At 39.7% G+C, this 20947-nt stretch overlaps 1 protein-coding gene across 2 annotated transcripts; it reads right to left on the bottom strand.

The window, feature by feature from the left end:
- Positions 1-1598: 1598 nt before the first annotated feature.
- mid1 (midline 1) lies at positions 1599-20477 on the bottom strand. Of its 2 annotated transcripts, none has more exons than XM_085373861.1 (10): positions 20447-20477; positions 12466-13187; positions 7297-7392; positions 6744-6851; positions 4342-4490; positions 4118-4245; positions 3352-3495; positions 2641-2802; positions 2343-2550; positions 1599-2066 (listed from the first exon to the last, which is right to left on the bottom strand). In XM_085373861.1, the coding sequence occupies exons 2-10, from the start codon at positions 13129-13131 to the stop codon at positions 1718-1720; spliced, it is 2010 nt and encodes a 669-aa protein (XP_085229987.1). In that variant the 5' UTR covers positions 13132-13187; positions 20447-20477; the 3' UTR covers positions 1599-1717. The 2 variants fall into 2 exon arrangements, with proteins under 2 accessions (XP_085229987.1, XP_085229986.1); XM_085373860.1 differs by lacking the exon at positions 20447-20477 and adding an exon at positions 18785-18966.
- Positions 20478-20947: the final 470 nt, after the last annotated feature.

Raw genomic sequence — 20947 nt, 5'->3', positions numbered from 1 at the left:
ACAGCGTTTCTTTACTAAAGTTGATGTATATAAGCTTAGCAGGTTTTACTATTTTTTTTTAATCAGTAGAAAAAAACTGTCCTTAAGTTAAATGTTACTATTTAACAGGAAGGAACTTTAATACCACTGTTTATTTTACAGCTAACAAATCTACTGACAAATTTCAATAATTAATTTTAATTTAACGATTTATTTTTTAATTGAGGAGGTGAAGTGACAACTGGCAATGTGTAGCATTTAGTATACTTCTGGTTGACTAGATCCTCTTCACAAATAGCTTCAAGTATTTCTTCCCACGCAAAAAATGAACACATCACAAAATCAAGCTCTGGTGACATTACATGGAGGAGGTAGTGCTCACTTATTATGGCTTTGTCTGCAGGGTGTCTCATGGGGAGGTCACAGAGTTCAGATCTTCTTTTTTTTTCTTTTTCTTTTTTTGCTCTTGTACTTTGTTGAAAGGAAACGCTGCAGAATTCAAGCCACGCTACTCCAATACAAAACGAAATGTCAGAGCAAATCTTGTCAAAAATTGTGTTGTGGCTCAATGCAGGTTAAAGTCAGTCCTGCAAAGCAACGTTGACACTTTTCTTTATGATGGCTGTGTTATCTTTTCATAAAAAAAAGCATTCCAATGTTAAAATAAAACTCAAAAATAAATGATGGTGCATTGTGTTAAGTTACAATGTACTGTTACTGATGATTAAATGAGGTAGAAAAGCAGATATATTATAGGAGGCACACATTTTACAAAATTGTAAAGAATGGTGCGTTTATATACATATATACATATATGTGTGTGTGTGTGTGTGGGGGGGGGGTTATCAGTCAGTCAGAAAGAGAGAGAAAAGTCAATGCACAGATTTTTAAAAAATTAATTGTTCTTTTCTTCAAAATTTCTATAGAACTTGCAGTGAATCCTTTGTTGTCAGTTGTTTTTCAGTATGCTATTATCCTGTCCAAATCTGCTTTGGTGACAGCCCTACTGAAACACATTTGTGGATTGCATTATTCATGACACAAGGAGGATAGTCACGCAAATAATCATGCGAAGTCACTTTTATTAGATCTTGTCAGAGAAACTTAAAATGGCATAATTATGATGAAGATCCATTTTAAAACGGCTATAATGAGGAGATGAATATTCCCGAGATGCTAAACTTTACTAGAACATTTTCAGAAATAAATACATAAAAACCCCTGAATTGACTGATTTCTTATTAGAATTAAAAAAAAGTGAAACCGTTCTTAACTATTATTCTTAGATCCTGCATTTACATGTTTTTTTTTCTTAGAAACATTGACAAGTAATCATTTATATTATAATGACAACTTTATCAAAGTGCTACGACTTAAAAAAGTTCAAAAACACAAAATTTCCAATGGCCTCTAAATCAACCTTCCACAAACATATGAGCCCCCTTAATAGATGTCATTAAAAATTCGCCATTTTGCTTAAAAGTATATTAATAAAAAAGTGTGCAATATGAATGTAAAAAAATGTGGAGCCAGCTAGTGAATTTGGAATTGTCACCAACCAAAAGAGTAATGTACATAAATGTGCAAAGCAAAGAAAACATTTATTAAATAGCTCAGATTAGTTTTGGAAATCTACACCAATGTCACTGTATCCTTTTTTCTTTTTTTCAAAGGTGCACACTATCAAGTCCCTTTCTGGATACAAAAAAGAAAATCCAGGAAAGACGGGGCAGGTTTATCAGTTATTGTAGTCTGTTCCCTCTAAGTGATCGGGGATAGGCAGTCCACTCAGGATTGTTAGGCATCTGTTCCAAACATTGAACACAGGGCAGACTGGCTGAGCAAAGTCAATGTCAAACGTATACAAGTGCTGAGAACCAACAGCGTCATAAAAAGACAGAGATCCAGAATCATAGTCCAACAACACCCCGAGACGCCGCAAGTGGGGCGAGGGCTCGATGGGAATCTCTTTACTGTTGTGACGCACCACCCATGAGTTGTTGCAGCGAGACATTACCCAGGAGCCTGAGTTTTTGCCGACCCACTCGTGTTTCGGCGCTGACTTGTACGCAATTCCTACTGCAAACCTGCGTAACCAATGAGAGGAAATAATTACATTTCATAAATACAGGTTTAGTAGTAACATTCTAAATCTGAAACATCATTCACGCTTACATAAAAACAATACATCTACAGACTTAAGCAGAAATAAGAGCAGACATTCTAACTGTAGCAATGTAGCAAATTTCATGGAAATCTATCCAATGACTAGCGAGCCTATCTTTGTTTAGTCTTGAGTCCAGCCAACCAGGAGTCTGACACTGAACTACCTGTGAGCCATGCTACGAACTTAAATGTTTTACCATGTGCTTCCCCCAATCAGAGCCTCCCAGTAATGGCGCCCACTGTCGATGTAGACATTTCCCGTGACACCGTAGCTACTGTGGCTGGAGAAGCGGTCCTGACTATGGCTCTTCTTGGACGATGTCTCATCCCTCTCTACTGTCAGGTTGTCATGGGACACCCTCAGCTTCCGGTGAGCAGACTTTGGTTCCAGTTTGAATGGCTGACCTTACAATTTTAAAAAAAGTATTAATTACAATTGTCAAGTATTAATAATTATTTAGTAACACAAGCATTTCTGAACAGCTGCTGAAGTACTGTTTGTCTTGAGTTTCCCTGGTTCACTGCTGCGGGTTCCAGCCTGGTTTATTGCTTTCACTATGAAAATGTACTTGGTGCCACACTGGAGTCCGTGCACCGTGTAGTGATTTTGCTTGATGTTTGGTACTATCATCCAGCTATCAGCAGATTTACACAAACCTATAGACAAAGCACAAATTCACCATGAGAATTATTACTAAGTTTAAACTAAGGAGTGAGACAACACAGTATAACAACATGAACTCTTTCAATCTAAGGCTGCTATTTTTAATTCATCAAGTATAGTTGCACTGCTACTCAAGTGTGCTCGAGCGCTGAGGCAGATAAGAATAAATGCTTGATCGAGCATGTTGTGGCTAATTAGGGCGATCAATTCGAGCAGTCTGCTCTTTATTTCAACCTCGAGATAATATCCAGCTTACGATGTGCATCTGGATGTAAATCCAGTCTGACTGTTATTTTCCTTTCCCTTCTGAGATGCAGCAAAAATTACAGTGCATTTTGGAAACATCTCATTACCCACGAGAGCCAGGACAATGCTCTCCACTCCAGCAGCTAAAACACAATATTATGTTTGGATATTGTAGCATACCCCCTCGAACTATTTGAAAATCTTTCTCAGAAATCCTTTTCAAATCCCACCACTATCGTGTTTTCCACCCCAAACATTTGACTGTGGTTCCTTTAGAAAACAACATATGGACTTACTGACAACATTAGATTGGCTGGTGAAGATGGCATACTGTAGCTCGTATGATACAACAGAGAATTCATCATCTGATGTCCAGTGAACCGTGATCGTGTCATATGAAGCTGTACAGAGTTCCTCGCGGATTACTGGTGGATTTGGTGCTTCAAACACAAAACAAAAGGTAAATGTTGCCCAGAGAAAATAATGAAAGCAGTGTTGATTTCATTCTGCACACAACATCAAAATAACAAACAGAGACCAGTGATGGATAAACAGCACCAGCCCTTTGTGTGTATGCACGTGTGTGTTTGTGTGAGTGTCTGCATGTGTCCTTTATTCTGACAAGTGTAATTAATCTATATTGGAGTTCCTCCAGCTATTACAGCTACATCCCCCACGCTGAGTTAAATTCACAGTGCACAACAGGAGCCGTGCATAAACAATCAAACCTGTTTCATTCAGCAGCAAAAAAACTATTGCTGTAAATTATATGAGCTTTTTAGTTTTCTGCCACTCCTTCACAATCACATAGTTTAAATATGAACTCACCGCTGTTATGCTTGCCGAAGCCTGTAATTTTATAAATCCATAATTCACGGATAAGCTGTGGTTCATTTTAAGTGCATCTTTCAATAAAGGAAGCCGGCAAATCGTATGAAAAAGAAAGTTTTGGGGAAACTGATCAGGCGGTACTAAACAAGCAAACAGATTATAGTAATTTACATGGAGGATTCATTTCAAACAATTAAATGCTCTGTGCTTAACATGCGTGGCCCGACTCACCTGTGAGGTAATCTAAGCTTTCTAGCATTTTCTTCTCCCTTGTGAAGTCCAAAGCAAAAGTATCAAATGTGTCATTCAGGTTAATTTCTGGTAACAGGATTTGGGAGGATGCTGTTGCCATAGACACTCTGGTACAAAGAAAATATTAACATTAATATGTGGCGACAGTTTTACACACAGTTTCTATTGTTTGTTCCCGTGTCTGCCTTTCGCTGGTGTCTCACCTCTCGCAGATACTTTTAGCTGTCTGAAGAAAGCGAGCGTGGTCTGTCTCCTTGAGGGTTTGGTCAGCCTGGGTGATGAGCGAGGAGGACCTCTCAATGCACTGCTTGCAGCCGGCTATCTGCTGGGCTAGCTTCCTCAGCCTCACAGACTGGGCAGAAAATAGGATATGCAGACAGATGAATAGCTTAGTAAACTACCAACCGATGCATGACCTATGAGACGGCAACTTATCCAATGTAAAATTGGGTTTCACTTTGCCAATAAGGAAATCCTGCTGGGGAGAAAAAAACTCTGATTTTTCAGTAGTGTCATAGTCACAAGAGTCTGTCCTACAACCTGTTTTATAAGCAATACTTGCATAAGAGGGGTATTCATGAGACATCCTACACAGTATTGTCATAGAAACCAGACCCTTCTAACCCCCCTCTGTGGCTCAATGGCTTAGTGGCTGAAAGCAACCTCACAACCTGTGTCATGAGCCATGAGGTGTGGAAGGAAAGAGGCCCCCTCCAGAGTGGACCATCACAGGAAGCAAGACTCATCTTAGTCTGACACTGAACATGGCACAGCATGCTCCCGCTTCTCTAAGGCGGACAGGGGAAAAGGAAGGGAAACCATTCAAGAGGCATAACACCTCCATATTAAAATTATGGACACCCGCTCCTGATACTGAGGACAAAACAAAGCAATAAACTCTCGTCAGTATAAGTGGCCATCAATATGTTGAAACACAGGTCCACACTGCAGAAGAGAACTGCAATTTGTTTTCTCTTTAGAATCCAAAGTCAGCTTTTCTTTTAACTATTCTATATTGTATTCTTTAACCTTAACATAGCCAAGTAAATTGTTTTTGTGCCTAAATCTTCCTAAACAGTGGCAAAAATATATTTGCTTGTTGCCCTATAATTGTTCACATTAACAGGATAGCAAGCAATTACATTTTAGTTCTTGAAGCATGTCTCTTTGCCACATATGTTTTTTGTTCTTTCCCTGAAGATTCTTCTCAGTCAGTTGCTAAAACAGCCCCACTGTTAGGCAGCTTGACTGAATACTCAATAAGATGTGAAGCAGGAAACAGTAAACATCACGGTAATGTGTGCTACGTTTTACTATTTGTATATTTTTGATAAAAGCTGCTTTTGAAAAGCCAGTGGTGATTGCTGGGGGGCAGGGGAGAGAAGCTACCCGCTGAGAACAACACATTTTCAGGGCCTGCCTTCTGTTTGCATTTACATGGCTAATAGGAACTCTGAAGGGACTTAATAGCTGACCAGTGGTGGCTACAGCACCATCCACGCTTTCTGTGTTCCTTTACTTTCACTTTCCCATAATCCTGTTTCAGTTTTCTTTATTTTTTCTCTACTTTGCAACACAGTGTGAGTTTCAATAAGCCAAACACTTCACAGACTGCTCATTTCTCCATGCATTGCAAATTTGTTAGACTGTAAAAAATTGTTGCTTGCATAGCTGATGTTTAGCTAATGTTCACTTTTTTTTGTTTGTTTTGTTTTATTGATGTCCACGGTTCCTCTTGGCAGGAAAAGTCCCTGCTACTAACAAAGAAAACACTTCTGAGAACCATTATGGTCACCAGAAACCGGAAAAAATGTCATCCTTCCTCCATGAATTATTAGAACTATACAAAAGTTTATGCTGCCTGGAAATCAAACTATGTATCAAGACCTGCTTTTATGTAGTGTAACATGTGTCCAGATGGAGCCAAATGTCACATTTTGAGAACTAACATCAGTACAGATTACAAAGCAGTATGTGTCTGCCCACATTAGCTAACACTGGCCACCAGTCAAATCAGAGGCCTACACTGTGAAAGCCTGATTTTGGCTTATCCAGGTAACTTCAGGGTTACCATGGGTTTGCTTTATGATAAAGGCAGTTCACTTTTTGCCTCTAGAGCAGGTTATATTAAAGATTAGAGATCAGCAGGCATGAAATCATTGCCTACTGACCAATCAGTTCCACTGACCAATCAGTTCTCTGGAAGATAGTATCACCATTCCTGGAAGATCCCTGGGACATCATTAAATCAGTAAATCATAGTGTTTTTAATACTAAACTACTGTACAGTGCTTTTTCAATTACAATGCTTTTCCTACTGCTGATTTGTATTAGACAATACATATATGTTTAACTCTTCATATTTTTTTTATCTTCCTTTGTAGACGTTGCATTACATCACTTATGCGTCCTTCGTGCGTTACATACTCTCCCTTTGAGCAGTAGACGTGTGAAGAGTCTTTTTTTTACCCATCATCTGTGATTTGTTATTGCTGTATTCTAATAAGAACAGCAGCCTAGGGTGAAGAAGCAAGGTTATCAACATGGACGAGGTGATAAACAAACAAACAAAAGCTATCGAGATACAAAGTGTGATAAACGGTACCTTGCCCTCCTTTATCTTGGTAGCTATGATTTGTCTTCGCTGCTGTATGATATTAATCAGCAGGTCACACTCTTCCTGCAGCTTGTTTTCTTGTCGCGATGCATTTACCTAGACAAAACAGGGGTACAGGTAACATACATTAGAGCAGAGTTGCAATCAGCTGTCCTTGTTTACACACACACACATACACATATATTCATTTAAAGCACAGTCATTTTGAGATAACTGACATAATGCAGTATCTTAATCTTTTATTTGAAAGGCTTTTCAATGAATCACATGCTATTTACTTTATACATATTTATTTATTTATATCTAGACATAAATAAATTCATATTTAGCTTACACATGCTGTTAAAATACCAAATTTGCAGTCATTTAACAATAATTGTTGAGCTTGTGAGTAATGAGCACTCAGTCTTGTTGACATGATACAATTCCACATTCGGATACAGTAATTCATCACGGTGTTAATAATTTAATGAGTTGTTGCCCACGGATTGCCGGGAAAGCTAAAACCCCCAACCTGAAAGGAACAGACAAATAACCTCACCTCCACATGTTGGCAGGTTTGGATAAGTTTGCCCATCAGACTTTCCAACTCACTGGTCCTCTTTATTAGATTGCTGAGGTTGGAATCCAAGGCTTGCTGCAAAACAAAATTGAAAGGGAACATTTCATTATACACTGCCTCCCCAATCAAACTGTAAACAGCTGAATAAATCCTGGAAGAGAGTTAGGTGAATAGGAACATAAGGACCTTATCAAGTGTAATGAGCACATGAGAGGACACACAAGGTTGCCCCTGGATATGAGTGGCCAGATTTGGGCTCTGATCAGTGTGAGCCCCCCCCCCCCAAGTCCTAGCTTTGTGCCAAAGATCCCATCATACTGCCCACTGAGGCCATGAAGCTAAGCAGAGCATCTGCCAGTAATTTGGACAACTGAACCCAGGGTGTGCTAATCACCGAGTCAGATCAAAGGGTGATGTTTCGAACTTAAGCTCTTACTATAATCGGGCAGCATGATGATGGTGTCCTGTGACATTACAGAATGTCTAATATTATAAGCATTATTCAGAGGAAGTAAAAGATTAATGCATGATTATATTAAAATGATTTCAATTCAAACAAAACTGTGGTCTTGCAAAACCAAAAGCAGATGGGTGGAGAAGGTTGTAACTTCAAATATGGATGACAGATTTAGACTGCAAACTAAGGATACTGCACACCCATGCTGTAGCCACTTGTCAATTATAGTGTGTTCATGATCTCTATTTTATTCCAAATTGGACCATGATTTACAAATTTCCCATTAGGGAAAAAAAGCAGTTAAAAGTACTTCTATACTAGCATCATTTAAAAAACTGACACCAGACATTAAAATAAAATAAACCTGCATTTCCAGCTAAATCAAATACAAGCAGAACAACGTATTTCAATCTATTATTAAGTCTTCAGCAATACATGTGAATGGATCTGAAATTTTACAGTCAAACAGTTACAAACTGCCTTTGAATTTCACTGTTTGTAACTATAGCACCTGGTTCCTAAAACATTGATTTAAAAGAAATTATTGTAGAGAACCATAAACACTAATCACAAAAATATAACTCTGACTAACATCCCTTTATTCAAAAGGAAAAAAAAGAACCCACAAATACTTTGAGATGAGACCAAACAAGCACAAGAAGCCTGCAAAGATTTAAAGCAAATAGATGGTGGGAGAGGCTCTGTCATGTTAGTTCAGTCTCACATTGTGATTTCATAAGGTGTGTGAGTCACTGTACTAAAATAGCAGAGCCTCTGTTTTACTGCTCTTACAAAGATAATTTATTTATATGGAAAAGAAAATGTGATGAAAGCCATTTCAGATGATCCGTTGCAGGTCCAGGTTATGGCGGCTTTGAAACCTCCTAAGTGGTGTACGAAACATAAGATATTCAGCTGATGGTGAATACAGCAAAATACAGTATGACCGTTAAAAACAACAAAGTAAAATCACCTCAGCGAAAATTTTTGCTGTACAGGCATTTTCAATTAAGCTAAAATAACTTCTCTTGCAGCGTGAATATTCTTCACATGTTTAGACAGCTCTGTCTAATGGAGGTCTCTTTCCTAAAATCATTTAAATCTGATGAGAGGAAAGAATAGTGGCTTCCTTTTGTATGGGAAAGCTTCTGGTTCCACACCTTTTCATTGGCTGGCCTCTCTTCCTTCCTCTTAGAGTCCTGAAAGGTCAACGTCAGGACTCAGACTTTTATCCTGTGTCAACATTAGAAATTTTATTCACTGTGCGACTCCTCATCCTGTGAGCAACACAGGCCGTGTTTTGCATTACTTTGCTGGAGAACACCGTAACTGTATTTGTACCATAGTGTGTGTGGTAACTCTGGTGTATACATACATGTGTATAATCTGTGCTGTATTTAAGTAAATGAATCAAAAATAGATGCAATTGTAATAAGTTATCAACTTATACATTTATTAATTACTTTTTGATGAGCTTGTAAGTAGAATCCATTTTTTGCTTTTCATTGTTCACTTTAGTCCTGCCTTGGAAGATTTCCAGAAAAAGCAGGTCAGCTGCCTCTACATCTTAACAGGCTCCATTCATGTGGCAATATGAAATCTTGAATGCTGTTTTTGATTGTTCTTGTTTTAGTTTTAAACCACCTCTTCTCTGCCAAATGTCAAATCAATGCGTACTGCTCCAAGCAACCGAGCCTGCTATGCCTGCGACCAGCCAACCACACCAAAGTGAGTGACCACGCTGGCGAACAAGAATGCCTCTCAGGGCTGGATATTGCTAAAAATTCAACAATGGTTTCCTTCTAAAATGAGAAACAGGCTTTTACACTAAACAGAATAAAGCTTCTTCACCAGTTGTGAAAGTGCTTTCTAAATCAAAATGCAATGGACTTGAACTAGTTTTACTGAAGACATCAAATGTAGTAAGTTAGTAATTAATACAATCATATTTATGTTTGAACAGGTTAACTAGTAGTCTTTATTCTATAACCTTTCAAAAAGAACTTTTCCAACACTGATTGTAATGATGCAGATTTTTTTTCCTCACAAAAAATACCACATTAAATATCAGTTGGTTTGATTTTTATAGAACTTTAAAAGTACCCACATACTGTGTGCGACCGAGCTGTTCTAGTATAAGTTCTCTGATGACAATGTTTGGAAATTTATATCACGAGAACATGCGAGGCGTACGTCAAAGTCAAGAGGTGAAACTAATACCTGCGGAATACATGAGTGCAATCTCTTTTTAATTAGGCGCGCACAAGGTCATAACAGTGAAATGAAGAAAATGTAACTTATCCATTTCCTACTATCACTGAAAATAAATATTTCAGCGCTGTGGTTGAGTATCCCACCGTCACCTCGTTATAGAGTAGTCCTGGGTCTTAATTTCATTTCCTCCTCTTGTTTTCCACGTGTTTACATGGGTTTCTTCCCACGGTTTTAATCTAGCTGGTTTGATCAGCTCAAGCTTTACAACGTCTGCATGACTGTTTCGTATGTTTACATATAAGCTCTGTGATTATCTGGCAAAAAAGGGGGTTTTCCTTAATGCTTCTGCCTTTCCTATGACTTTAATAGGAATGCAGCGATATAAGAAAATATAACATGGATATATAAGATTTATAATTATTTAACTGGGATCATGTCACATAATTAAGGCTGAAACACAGACACGCACACAAAGACGCACATGTGTGCCTTTACAAGTCACCAGTATCCCTTTGTCTGGGAATTTGCGAGAAATGTGAGGCACTGTGGCTATAAACATGTGCTTGAAAAAAGCCAACAACTATCAACAAGCTCAGCTGCATGCCACCTGGGTCCTGTCCTATGCCATGAGAAAAAAACTATTTCTCTCTTTGTTGAAAATTGTCATTTCCTCTTTCACTTGGGCTAACAATGCAACTAACAGTGCATGTGCATCAAGGGGGGAAAAAAAGAGTAAACACATGAAATAGTAAAATATGAGATACGGCGATAGGATACCGAAAAAGGTAATTGGTTAATGTTTTTCAAGAGAGAAAATAGACCTTTGCTTATAACAGTCTGCAAGAGGATGAAAATGATTCGGTTCGCCTTAATTCACCCACAATCCTAATGTCTGCAAACATCTGCAGGATTTTATTCTCATTAAAAGGGAAGTAACAATGTCACAGCACACATTAACTACTTCGTGAAATAATTAAAACACACCAGGCTCACAATGCTGAGTGCTTTAACTCTAGCATTAATAACCATCCAGGCCATATTGCCATGCCTCATTACTTCATGTTATGCAGACCAGCTGCAACTAGCGTTTCACTTTCATTTCACTGGTCTTGATTTGGTAATCGATCCCTTCAAAAGTTACATTCAGGTCCAGGCAGATCTACGCAGTAAATCTGCCCCGAATGTGTAATTAAAGAAATGATGCTGATCACCTGCTCTGCCTCCTGGAACGAATGATCACGCCCCACACAGAGAAAGCGGCCGGGAGATTTCTGCACAATGACAGCACGATCAAACAAAGGAGAGAGGTTAAGGCTGGTCCTATCTTCCCAATATGTTGCAAAAAGATTGTTTATATCCCACTTCCACTGTGACCAAGCATTGTGAAAGAAAGGAATGGGGACAAAAAAGGCTTTCAGTGCTGCGTGTGATACATAAAACTATCCTTTTGTGAGTCATGCATTAAGGGAGTGTTTTGTGAAAAGAATAAGGGTGCTCTTTTTTTGTTATGCAGCCTATGCCATGCAGACAAACTTTAAGGTGAACTTTAACTGAACTGAAAAGCTTTTTGCAGCCGAGTTTAAGACTTTCCCAAATTAAAACAGTAAATGTTTGATGTTCCCTTGTGTATGGTAACTTTCTTTTTTGTGTTAAAGTTCCATGGAACAACTGGCTTATAGTGGACGATAAAATAATCCTGTTGAGTTTGCGAGTTACTTTATACACCTACCTAAGCTAGTTTTTTTATGATAGAAGCTTATTTGTGAAGAAAAGCCAAACCGCCCTTTTATACTCCAGCAAACAGCATCTTCTTATGTCTTATTCATGTCGGCCCATCTACTGACAATGAGCAGTACTACCTAAAAGTGTGAAAGCAGTCTCTGACTGGCCAAGTGGGAAACAGCTTCAAAGTAAACACATTATCGCTAAGCGTAATTTAGAGAGGAAGTCATTTCGTACAATTATTTATTTCACAATGCCGAATAAAGGAACTTTTGTAGTGTTTGCTAATTCGCTACAGAAAAACTCAACTCTAAACTTGCTTCACAAAAACACCCTTCTATCTCTCTTACTAGAACTGCGAAGTATTATTGCACTTATTCTTGTAAATCATCTGTATTTTTCGAGTAGCAAATCCGTCATGGAGTACTTTCTTGTTGACTGTCTGTTTCAGATAAACGACTTAAAAAATAAATCGATGAGATTTAGTTTCACATTCCTGTAATCAATACTCTTAATTTATCTCTGTGTGTTTGTGCGTTGCCAAAATCGAGCTGTGCAAAAAGCCCACTTAAGTTTATCATAATGTGGAAATTCAATATTTTCATTATCAGCTTGCCAACCTGTCATGCTGAGAAGCTGAAAGAGGTTTTTGAAAAATTCAGAAACCGTCTCTCAATTATGTGCTGGTAACATTAGTGAAAAATCTGTTCTCACTGTGTCCTAAATCCCTGAGCTTCTCTAAAATTATTTCTTACCTTGAGTTTGTCATATCGGTCACTGAGGGCTGCGACTTGGTGGTCTCGGTGTCGGCCAACTAGCTTACACAATGCGCAGATCAGCTGCTCGTCCGTCACACAGTACATGTTGACCTTCTCGTCCTCGTGCTCCAGACACATAAGCCCTCGTAGATGTGAGTCAAGCAAGGGCTCGATTAGACGGTGTCCCGTGAAAGGCTTTTTATTTGGATGGGTGGCCTTGAGACACTCCTCGCAGTATGACACCTCGCAGGTGACGCAAGTCTTCACGGCATCCTGTGGAGGGTCCTGTTCGCAGAACTGACACTGGACCCGGTTGCAGGGGGACGTCATGGCTGTGCTGTCAGGGACGGCTCGCTCACGCCGAGTCTCGTTAGGAGAGTTGGGTCCACTTAAAGAAGCTTTCTGGTAGCGGTCGATGATATTCTGCAGAGTGACGTTGCGTTTGAGTCCCTCTAAGCCCCTCTGATTGAGGGTGATGACATAGCGACAGGTGGGGCACTGAAAGGCGCTGATGGACTGAATTGGCTCGCTGGGGGTGCAGTGGGAGACCAGGATTCGGTGGGCGCAATTGAAACAAAGACTGTGAGCGCAGGGTAACAGCAGTGGGTCCTCGAAAAGCTCCAGACAGATTGGGCAGGTCAACTCAGACTCCAGCGTTTCCATTTTCAAGCAAAACAAAGCGGGATGTTCAGCGAAATCCAGGGAAGCTGATCAGCTATCTGTAAAGATGACACAAAAATAAATCAGGAAATGCTAGCAGCAGCGACAAAGGTTAAAAAAATGATAGACTGTTGCTTATTAGTTTCTATCAAGTTATTTTTCTGAGATTAACTGATGGAGAAACAATAGTTAGCTGGAGTCCTAATGTCCACAATCAAATCCAACATATTCTTTGGAAGGAACAATAAAAAACACATTACGCATACCCGATCTAATTACCAGTATTTATGATAATAAAAACAAAGTTATTCATCTCTACTTGAGTTTCAGCATGCACCAGAAATCGACTGAACGTAAAAAACATTAATATTTTATTACATAAATATTTGTAAGAGATATCTGATTATGGAAATGAAGAATACTGGAAAAATAAAACAAGCAAGCAGGAGAATTCTCGGGCAAAAACACGTGTTTGCACATAATACATAAACATGTATCAGCTTTCAGTTTGGTCTGTGTGGCTCAACTGAGAACTTAAAGAATGCAGCAGCAGCTCCTTTTAATTTGGCACAGGAATAGTCTAGCCTGTCTATACTGTAGCCCGTAGGCCAGCAGGCCAGTGAGGACTGACAACTCAGCCAAGCAGAAGTGTATTGGCCTGCTTGCTGATGGCTGGGGCTACACACCATCACAGACACTAAGCCTTTGTTCCCGGCCAGTCAGACACCCCAGCTGCGAGTGGACACACTGTGCTCACAGCGTCTTTCTATGTGAACTCTCTACCTCCACTCATTATGTGTGAAGAAGGCAAAAGCTCATTATCAGGACAGTCGGGCACAAGTAGCCTTTTGAAGTTATGAGGATACAGCAATTACCTATGAGCTACAAACCTGGGTTTGTTCTTTCTATTCTATTCAAATCCTCGCAGACATTCAGCGATCCCACTGTACTGCACAAGAAAAGAAGCAATTGTTGCACGTGTCTCTTGTGACTCTGATGCATCTGCGGGCCTTTGTTTCAGTGCTATTTTGTTCTTTAAAGGCAAAGCAGCAAATGTAGGTGCCTAGAAATTGAGAATCAAGGGATACCGCTCCATTGTCCAAACCCCTCTGGTGTGAACAAAATATGCTTTCAGGAACAAATGTTATTTAATAACAATACTATATTATGTTAACTTTACAGATGATATGAAGTCATTGTTGCATTGTACTAAAGCAAATAAACCTCTACAGGGTAACAACATGATAGTAAAACATGGTAAAAAAACAACAACTTCTTGTTCAAAATTTCATCCACTTGTTAGATTTTCCGCAGCAAGAGAAAAGACAAAATCACACATTATATTTTTTTTAGCAAAGCAACTGGATAAACATAATGCTTTTGCGAGTTGTTATTTTCAATAGGATGCCCTAAATACAAACTAAATAAAGGGCTTTGTGTGACAAACACAAAGCAAAAAGACACTTATCCTCTGATGTCATCGCTTATGGTATAAAATATCCACACATTATAAAAAGCTTGTAAAACAACACTGTGGCAAAGAGCCCTTGCAAAGTGCGTTACAGCCCCAAGTACATTACGCACTCCTGAAAGTGCTCCCATTCATACACAGTTTACTTTACCCACCGATGGATTTCGCCCCACTTTGTACTGCCGAGACATTTTTGCTGAAGGAGAACTTCTGACTCGAATCATGAAAATATCTTTATACCACAAAATGCACCAGTCATTAACTCCAGCATGCTTGTAGAGATATGCATCCAGATGGCACAAGTTTTCAGAGCCCCATAAGTCCTGCAGCAGAGCTGTCATTAAGCAAGTGATTGAGCAAGAGGTAGCAAGCACAACAGGAAAAGTTGCCCGACAATTCCAGGAAAGCCAGCTCCACCTACAGCTGGAGCTCAGGCCAGTACTGGAAGAAGAGAGAGAGAGAGAGAGAGAGAGAGCAGGCAACAGCGAGAGAGAGAGAGGGAGAAAGAGAGAGTGCGCGTGTAAGAGAGCGAGAGTCAAAATCAGCAAATAAGCAGAGGCACAGTATCATGTAGAGCCCTAGTTCACATCCTCACAGGCAGGTCAGTGTCCCCTCAGCCCTGCCCATTCAGAAATTCAAAGCGTTCGGATCAGTTTCAGGTTCCCTTGTGTGACTGTACCTCTGCTTCAAGCAGCACAATGCTGAGGTACTTGGCAATTCCACCGGAGACTCAAAAAGAAAGGCTGAAGACACAAACACAGATGAGAAGGAGCCCGGGAGGCAGCGGGACTCATCTGTGATGTGGGACAGAGGTTTGGGATTCCCGCAGCATCCAGTCAAGAAAATTATGTGGAATCGCTGGTTCACCATCTATCGGAGTCTGTTATCCCTCCTCTCTGAGGCCATTGTTATTTAATATGCAACAAATCTGATGCAATGGATTTTTACAGGCTGCAAAATAACTGTAAAGTTGCTCAGCAAAAAAAATGCTGAGGCACGAAGAATCTGCCATACAATTACAAATAAAGACTGGCACTTTCTAACATTATGTGCTACATTCCAGTCTGTACCAGCTGGCCCTCATGTGGGAATCACTGAGGTACCATCTGCTTACCATGTGCCTCTATTTCCAGACACACCCCTGCTGCGCTCCATTTGAATTCTTCTGTCAATCAAAAGAGTCCCCAGGGTGACTTTTCTCTCTGAGAGACAGGTACACTATAACTATTAAAGGCATGCTACAGTTCGTACAAAGGACTGGGTAGAAGGTACATTGCTTGCGAGATACATATTGGAATGTCACTGGTATTGCCAGGGAATTTGGTGTCTATCATAAGATCGCACAGAGAATTGATCAGTTTGAATAAACAGCGCTTAGGGAAACCAGGAGAAAAATGCACATTGATGACTGAAAAGATTCAAAGTTAAGTTTAAAAATAACCTCTTTTTTTTTTGCTCTTTACCAAAGTATTCACAAGTGTAAGGCAAAATTCTGACTTCTGTCCCCATTTAATGAGAAAAAGGGGAACAGTCAAATTCTGGTACTTACTGTCTGTCTATGGGGCATTGTAACATTGCCTACATAAAATTTCATTACCTTTTGGGACAAGCTGTATTAGGTTATATCACATATCCACACCAATTGGAACATGCATTAATAATGACAGACATTGTATTGATATAATATTGCTATGGGAGTATTCTGGTGTTATGAAGTTACATACTTTGAGACCATAAAGCATTAAATATGAAAACAAATGAGATCCAAAGTTCAGTTCTCTCAACAATAATGGTTAAATAAGATGAGACCTTAAATTTGGAGAGTAATACGACCATACAACCAGAATACTACATAAAACCTTGTACAAAAACATCTGACTCTATACATCACTTTAACAGCTACGTTTGGCAAACTGATTGCTTTTGGATAAGTGCAGCATTTTCAGCTGACAGTTTCTCTTCATACTCTATACTGAGGAAGATGCTTAGGGTATGGTATCCAAAGAATCACAGGTATGGGAAATAAGAAATTAAATGTGTGATTGTCTTTAAACTGAAGTATTAACTGAACATGTGTAATTTTATTTGATTAGGAAGTCGCCTAATGGGTCACTAAGAGATGAAACAATTACAAAGTCTCAGATATGAAGACAATTTCCTGTTCAAGTACTGCCTAATCCCTTTGGTTATGGTCTTTTATCGCCCTTAATGATAGCTCTGAACCCTGTATTTGGAGTCTGAAAGAGTGTGATTGCTCTTTGTCTTCCTTCCTGGGGCACACACCTAACATATTTATCTATAATCCTGTCTTCACAGCGTAGCTGTGACCAATGTGTGGCCTGTTGCTGCTCCCTGAAGCAGCCAGCTCAGCAGCGGCCCACTCTGGCCTAATATGATTTACAGCTGCAGCAGCACAAATCAGCTGATTAGACTGACAAATCTACCTGATGTGCAGCTGCACACATTACTGAGATTAGCTTAATGGGAACTGGCCCTGACCAAGGGCTACAAATGCTGTTATTTAAATGATTACGGAGGACAAGTTAATTACAAATCTAAATATTTCGGCAACTGAATTCAAAACGCATCTGTCAAGCACAACTGCACGGAGAAGAATAACAGCGTTATAAGTTTTGGTGTTGTGGCTGTGCAAACAAAGCTTTAGCTGGAAACCAGGTCCAATTAATGTTAGCAATGGCATTCTCACAGCGTAAGAAATGGAAACGGAGGTGTAGAGGTCAGCTGAAATATGTTCATTCTTCCTGCCTGTCACTTCTCTGCATGTTTACTGACACAGGTCATCCCGGTCAACATCAGAAGTTGCACCAAACTCTCATTTCCTCTCGGCGGCTTGGCAGGTGGCATCAGCGGGGAAACACTGTATCCTTTCCACCACCACAGGAACTTTAGAAAATGTGACTTTCCAAGTATGCAGCTGTGGTTTTGTGACTCAAACGTCCACACAGAAGAAATGTCTCATTCACTTCGGATCTATCTCAATCTGCACGTTTTTGCTGAAATCATAAATAATGTTTAGACCTGCTCTTGTTTACCGTCTGTCCCCTGTGCAAGGACAACCAGTTTGCAGACGTCATTCAACAAGAATGAGTCTAACTGTTGTGGAAAACATTCAAAGAGCGACATCGTGTGGCTGATTTGTGAACTACAGCAAGCACAGTGTCCGGTCTGACGTTGAAATTAAATGGTGACCTATAAATTCCCACCCAAATAAAAAATAACTGCAATCTTAAGAAACGTGTAAAAATTTAATAGTCAGTTAATACTTCTGTTCCCAAAGCGTCCACCACTTGCAGCTCCTTCTCCTAAACTCTAATTATTATACATTATAAAAAGACCTCGTGAGTTACCATGGTGACAGCTTGATATCTATTTGTCACACTAGTGATCAGAAGCAGTGCTCTGGTGGGAAGATGTCTAACATTCCTCCTCAAGTGAATGAGATAAGTTACTTATTAACAGGGGCAACCACAGACTCAAATGCGATAACTCAGCTTCACTCTTCATTAGCTCTGCTCTGTTTTTATGTATGCAGGGCTGATGCAAATGGGCTCACGCATGCACGCACAAACACGCACACACACTATATAAATATATATAGAGATAGATTTTGCAGAGGGAAAATGTCTGTATCCTTTATCTTATCAGCTCCGTAAATGGTATTTTGTAGGTCACGAGGCCACAAGATTGTGGTTGGAAGAGTGGCTTTATCTTCCTCAGTGCTGCAGTGGATCTCTAAGTCTGAGCAAGGGTTGGAAAAAAAAAGGGAAGTGGGAGGAGAGAGAGAGAGAGAGGGAGGGAGAAAAGAAAATAAGGCTAAAAGATATATTCTTTCAGGCAGAGGCCATGTAAAAGTGTGTGTTTTAGGAAATGCTACACTGAATTGCTGCTTTAACACTGGAAATCGACTTTGTCTGCTCCCACTCTCTTTGACGCTTTTTAATTACAAAATCCCTGTTGGCCCTCCAAGTTAGTCATCTTATTCCACAAGTTCTACCCACACTTCATAACATGAAGGAATCTGTGAGCACCACAAGGCCAAACCACCTCAGCTCTTGCACAGATCCTTGCCTACAGGCTTAGAAACATATGACTCATTGTTTTGGTAGAAAAATACAGAGGCACAGAAACACAGTGAACAGAGCTAAGAATGACCCTCTGACTTACCTGCCACATGATTACAGCAATAAACAAGCAGATAGTTAGGCTCTACCAAGCTGATCCACTGCAGCGGTCTGAACTTTAAGCAAAGTCACTCGCCCCCTGAATCTCTGTGAGTTTCTGACACTAACTCTTTCCTTCTAGCCTACTGAAAAAACAGCAGGAAGATCAAAACTTACCACCCTTTTCTCTTCCCTCACTGAGAACTGCACCTATCCCATCTACAAGTAGTGGGCTGCAAATTGTTGAGATAGCCAATCATAAGAAAGGGGCAGGCCTTTCACTGGTTTGGTCTGTCTCTCGGAACTGTTAGAGCATAGGGTGTTACCATAACTCCGGAAAGAGGTTTGCTGTCATCCTCCAATGGATTTTTCCCCCCAAATAGCTGAGCTGCATGCCACAAAAACAACATGCACTGCATTAATAAACAGATTCATTTCAGATTCATTGCATGTTTCGTACGATGAGATTTGCATATAATATAAACCAAAATTTGCAATGCTTTATAGTTAACCCTGCTAAAATTAGTCTAGAATAATGCAGCTTCACGCCTAAGTCACGGTTCAATGGAGCCAAATGGAATAGTGCCTCATGAAACACAGTAATCAATTATTAATCAACTGTTCAGAAAGTACAAGAGCGACACTTTGCAAATGCTATCATGGCTAAGCAGAGGTATATTAATAGACTGTCAGTCATTTATGCCATATAACTATTAAGAATTGCTATCTTCATTATCTCAATGCTGATGAATAACATTGCTCAAGGTAGGAAGGTTACTTTATGTTAGCTTGGAAAACGCTCAGAAGAAAGCTTATTTCTTAAAGCAATAACACCTTCTTCTTTTTTTCTTCCTTTTTTTTCTTGTGAACACATTCACTGAAATGGAAACACACAGGAATGTAATGTGGCTGCGACAGCTGACTTAGATATTGTTGAAAGTTTTCTCAGATTGTTGGCATCTGTTCACCAGTCTCACAGAAACGCTTCCAACGCAAACATGTGCTGGCTGACAGGATTGGCATCCAAATAGTGAGACTGATAACATCAAGTTTGATCCGTTTATTAGCACTGAATTCGAGCTTACTTTTGAGGCAGGGCATTACCTGCAACAACCTTGTCAACAACATAAGGTCAGAGTGGTTTTTGTTCTTCTTTTTTTAAATGGCATCCATATAAAGCAGACGTTTATGTTGTGGGGTTAAACCACAATATATAAGGCATGGCTTGGTTTGGATTAACTTTAAGCCAAAACCCCGGAGGAGGAGCAGTGAGATCTTATTTTTCAGTATAAAAAAGGATCAAAAGAAATGTAGGGGAATGACAAAAACACTTAGATTCTTATATATGTTAACTCAAATAATGAGTTGAAATGCATCATAACTGCAGCTGCAGTTAGGTCAGCACCATGTGCAGTGTGGAAGCATGCAATAAAGTGCAAAAATATTTAACTGAGCACCACAGAAAAATTCACTGGGCCATAAAATCACCATTGATGTTTGTTTACATTTTTATATCTACATTTCAAACATGCAGACAAAAAAAATATGCAGAATACCGTATTTAATTTAGCACACTAAAACTCCCTCAAAGCCAAACTCCAAAGTCTAAAAGAAACCTAAACAGCTTTTAAAGTGTCATCCACTGGAAATACAGATCACGCCTTACCTCGCTGTCTGTTACTCAGTCAAGCACACAGTTCACAGCCAGGGTGACAGATGAATACAGAAATAAAGCCCAGGAAGGGATTTTTCTCAAAACACCGGCTTTCCTCAGAAGCCTCCCTTCAGCTCCCACTTTCTGTCTGGGTTCTGCTGCTTCATCTGTCTCACTGCTATCTCTGAAATTCTCTTCACACAGCCTCTTTTTCTCTAATCCTCTATAAAAGAAGCCAAAACTGCTCCAAATGGTTCAACCAGGCGCCGACTTCTCAGGCTTTTCCCTCTTTGTATTATTTTGTTGGCTGGGATCATTAACTTAGTCCCATGAGAACACAAGGAGGTAAATAAGCCCCCTCCTTCCTGTGGGAGGCTGTCAATCACAAATGATGATGAGGCAGTGAAGGGGGTGCTTTTAGCCAACAGGGAAGAACTCCTGATTGGTCACCAGGGAACAGAGGTGCTCTGCATGACAAATGAGAGCTCTGGGATAGATTGAATTGTGAAGATG

Source organism: Diplotaxodon limnothrissa, linkage group LG16, assembly GCF_057381915.1.
Source record: "Diplotaxodon limnothrissa isolate DT_005_m linkage group LG16, D_limnothrissa_male_GT1.1, whole genome shotgun sequence".
NCBI lineage: Eukaryota > Metazoa > Chordata > Actinopteri > Cichliformes > Cichlidae > Diplotaxodon > Diplotaxodon limnothrissa.
The sequence above is the reverse complement of the archived record's forward strand: the minus strand, read 5'-3'. Positions and strand labels throughout refer to the sequence as shown.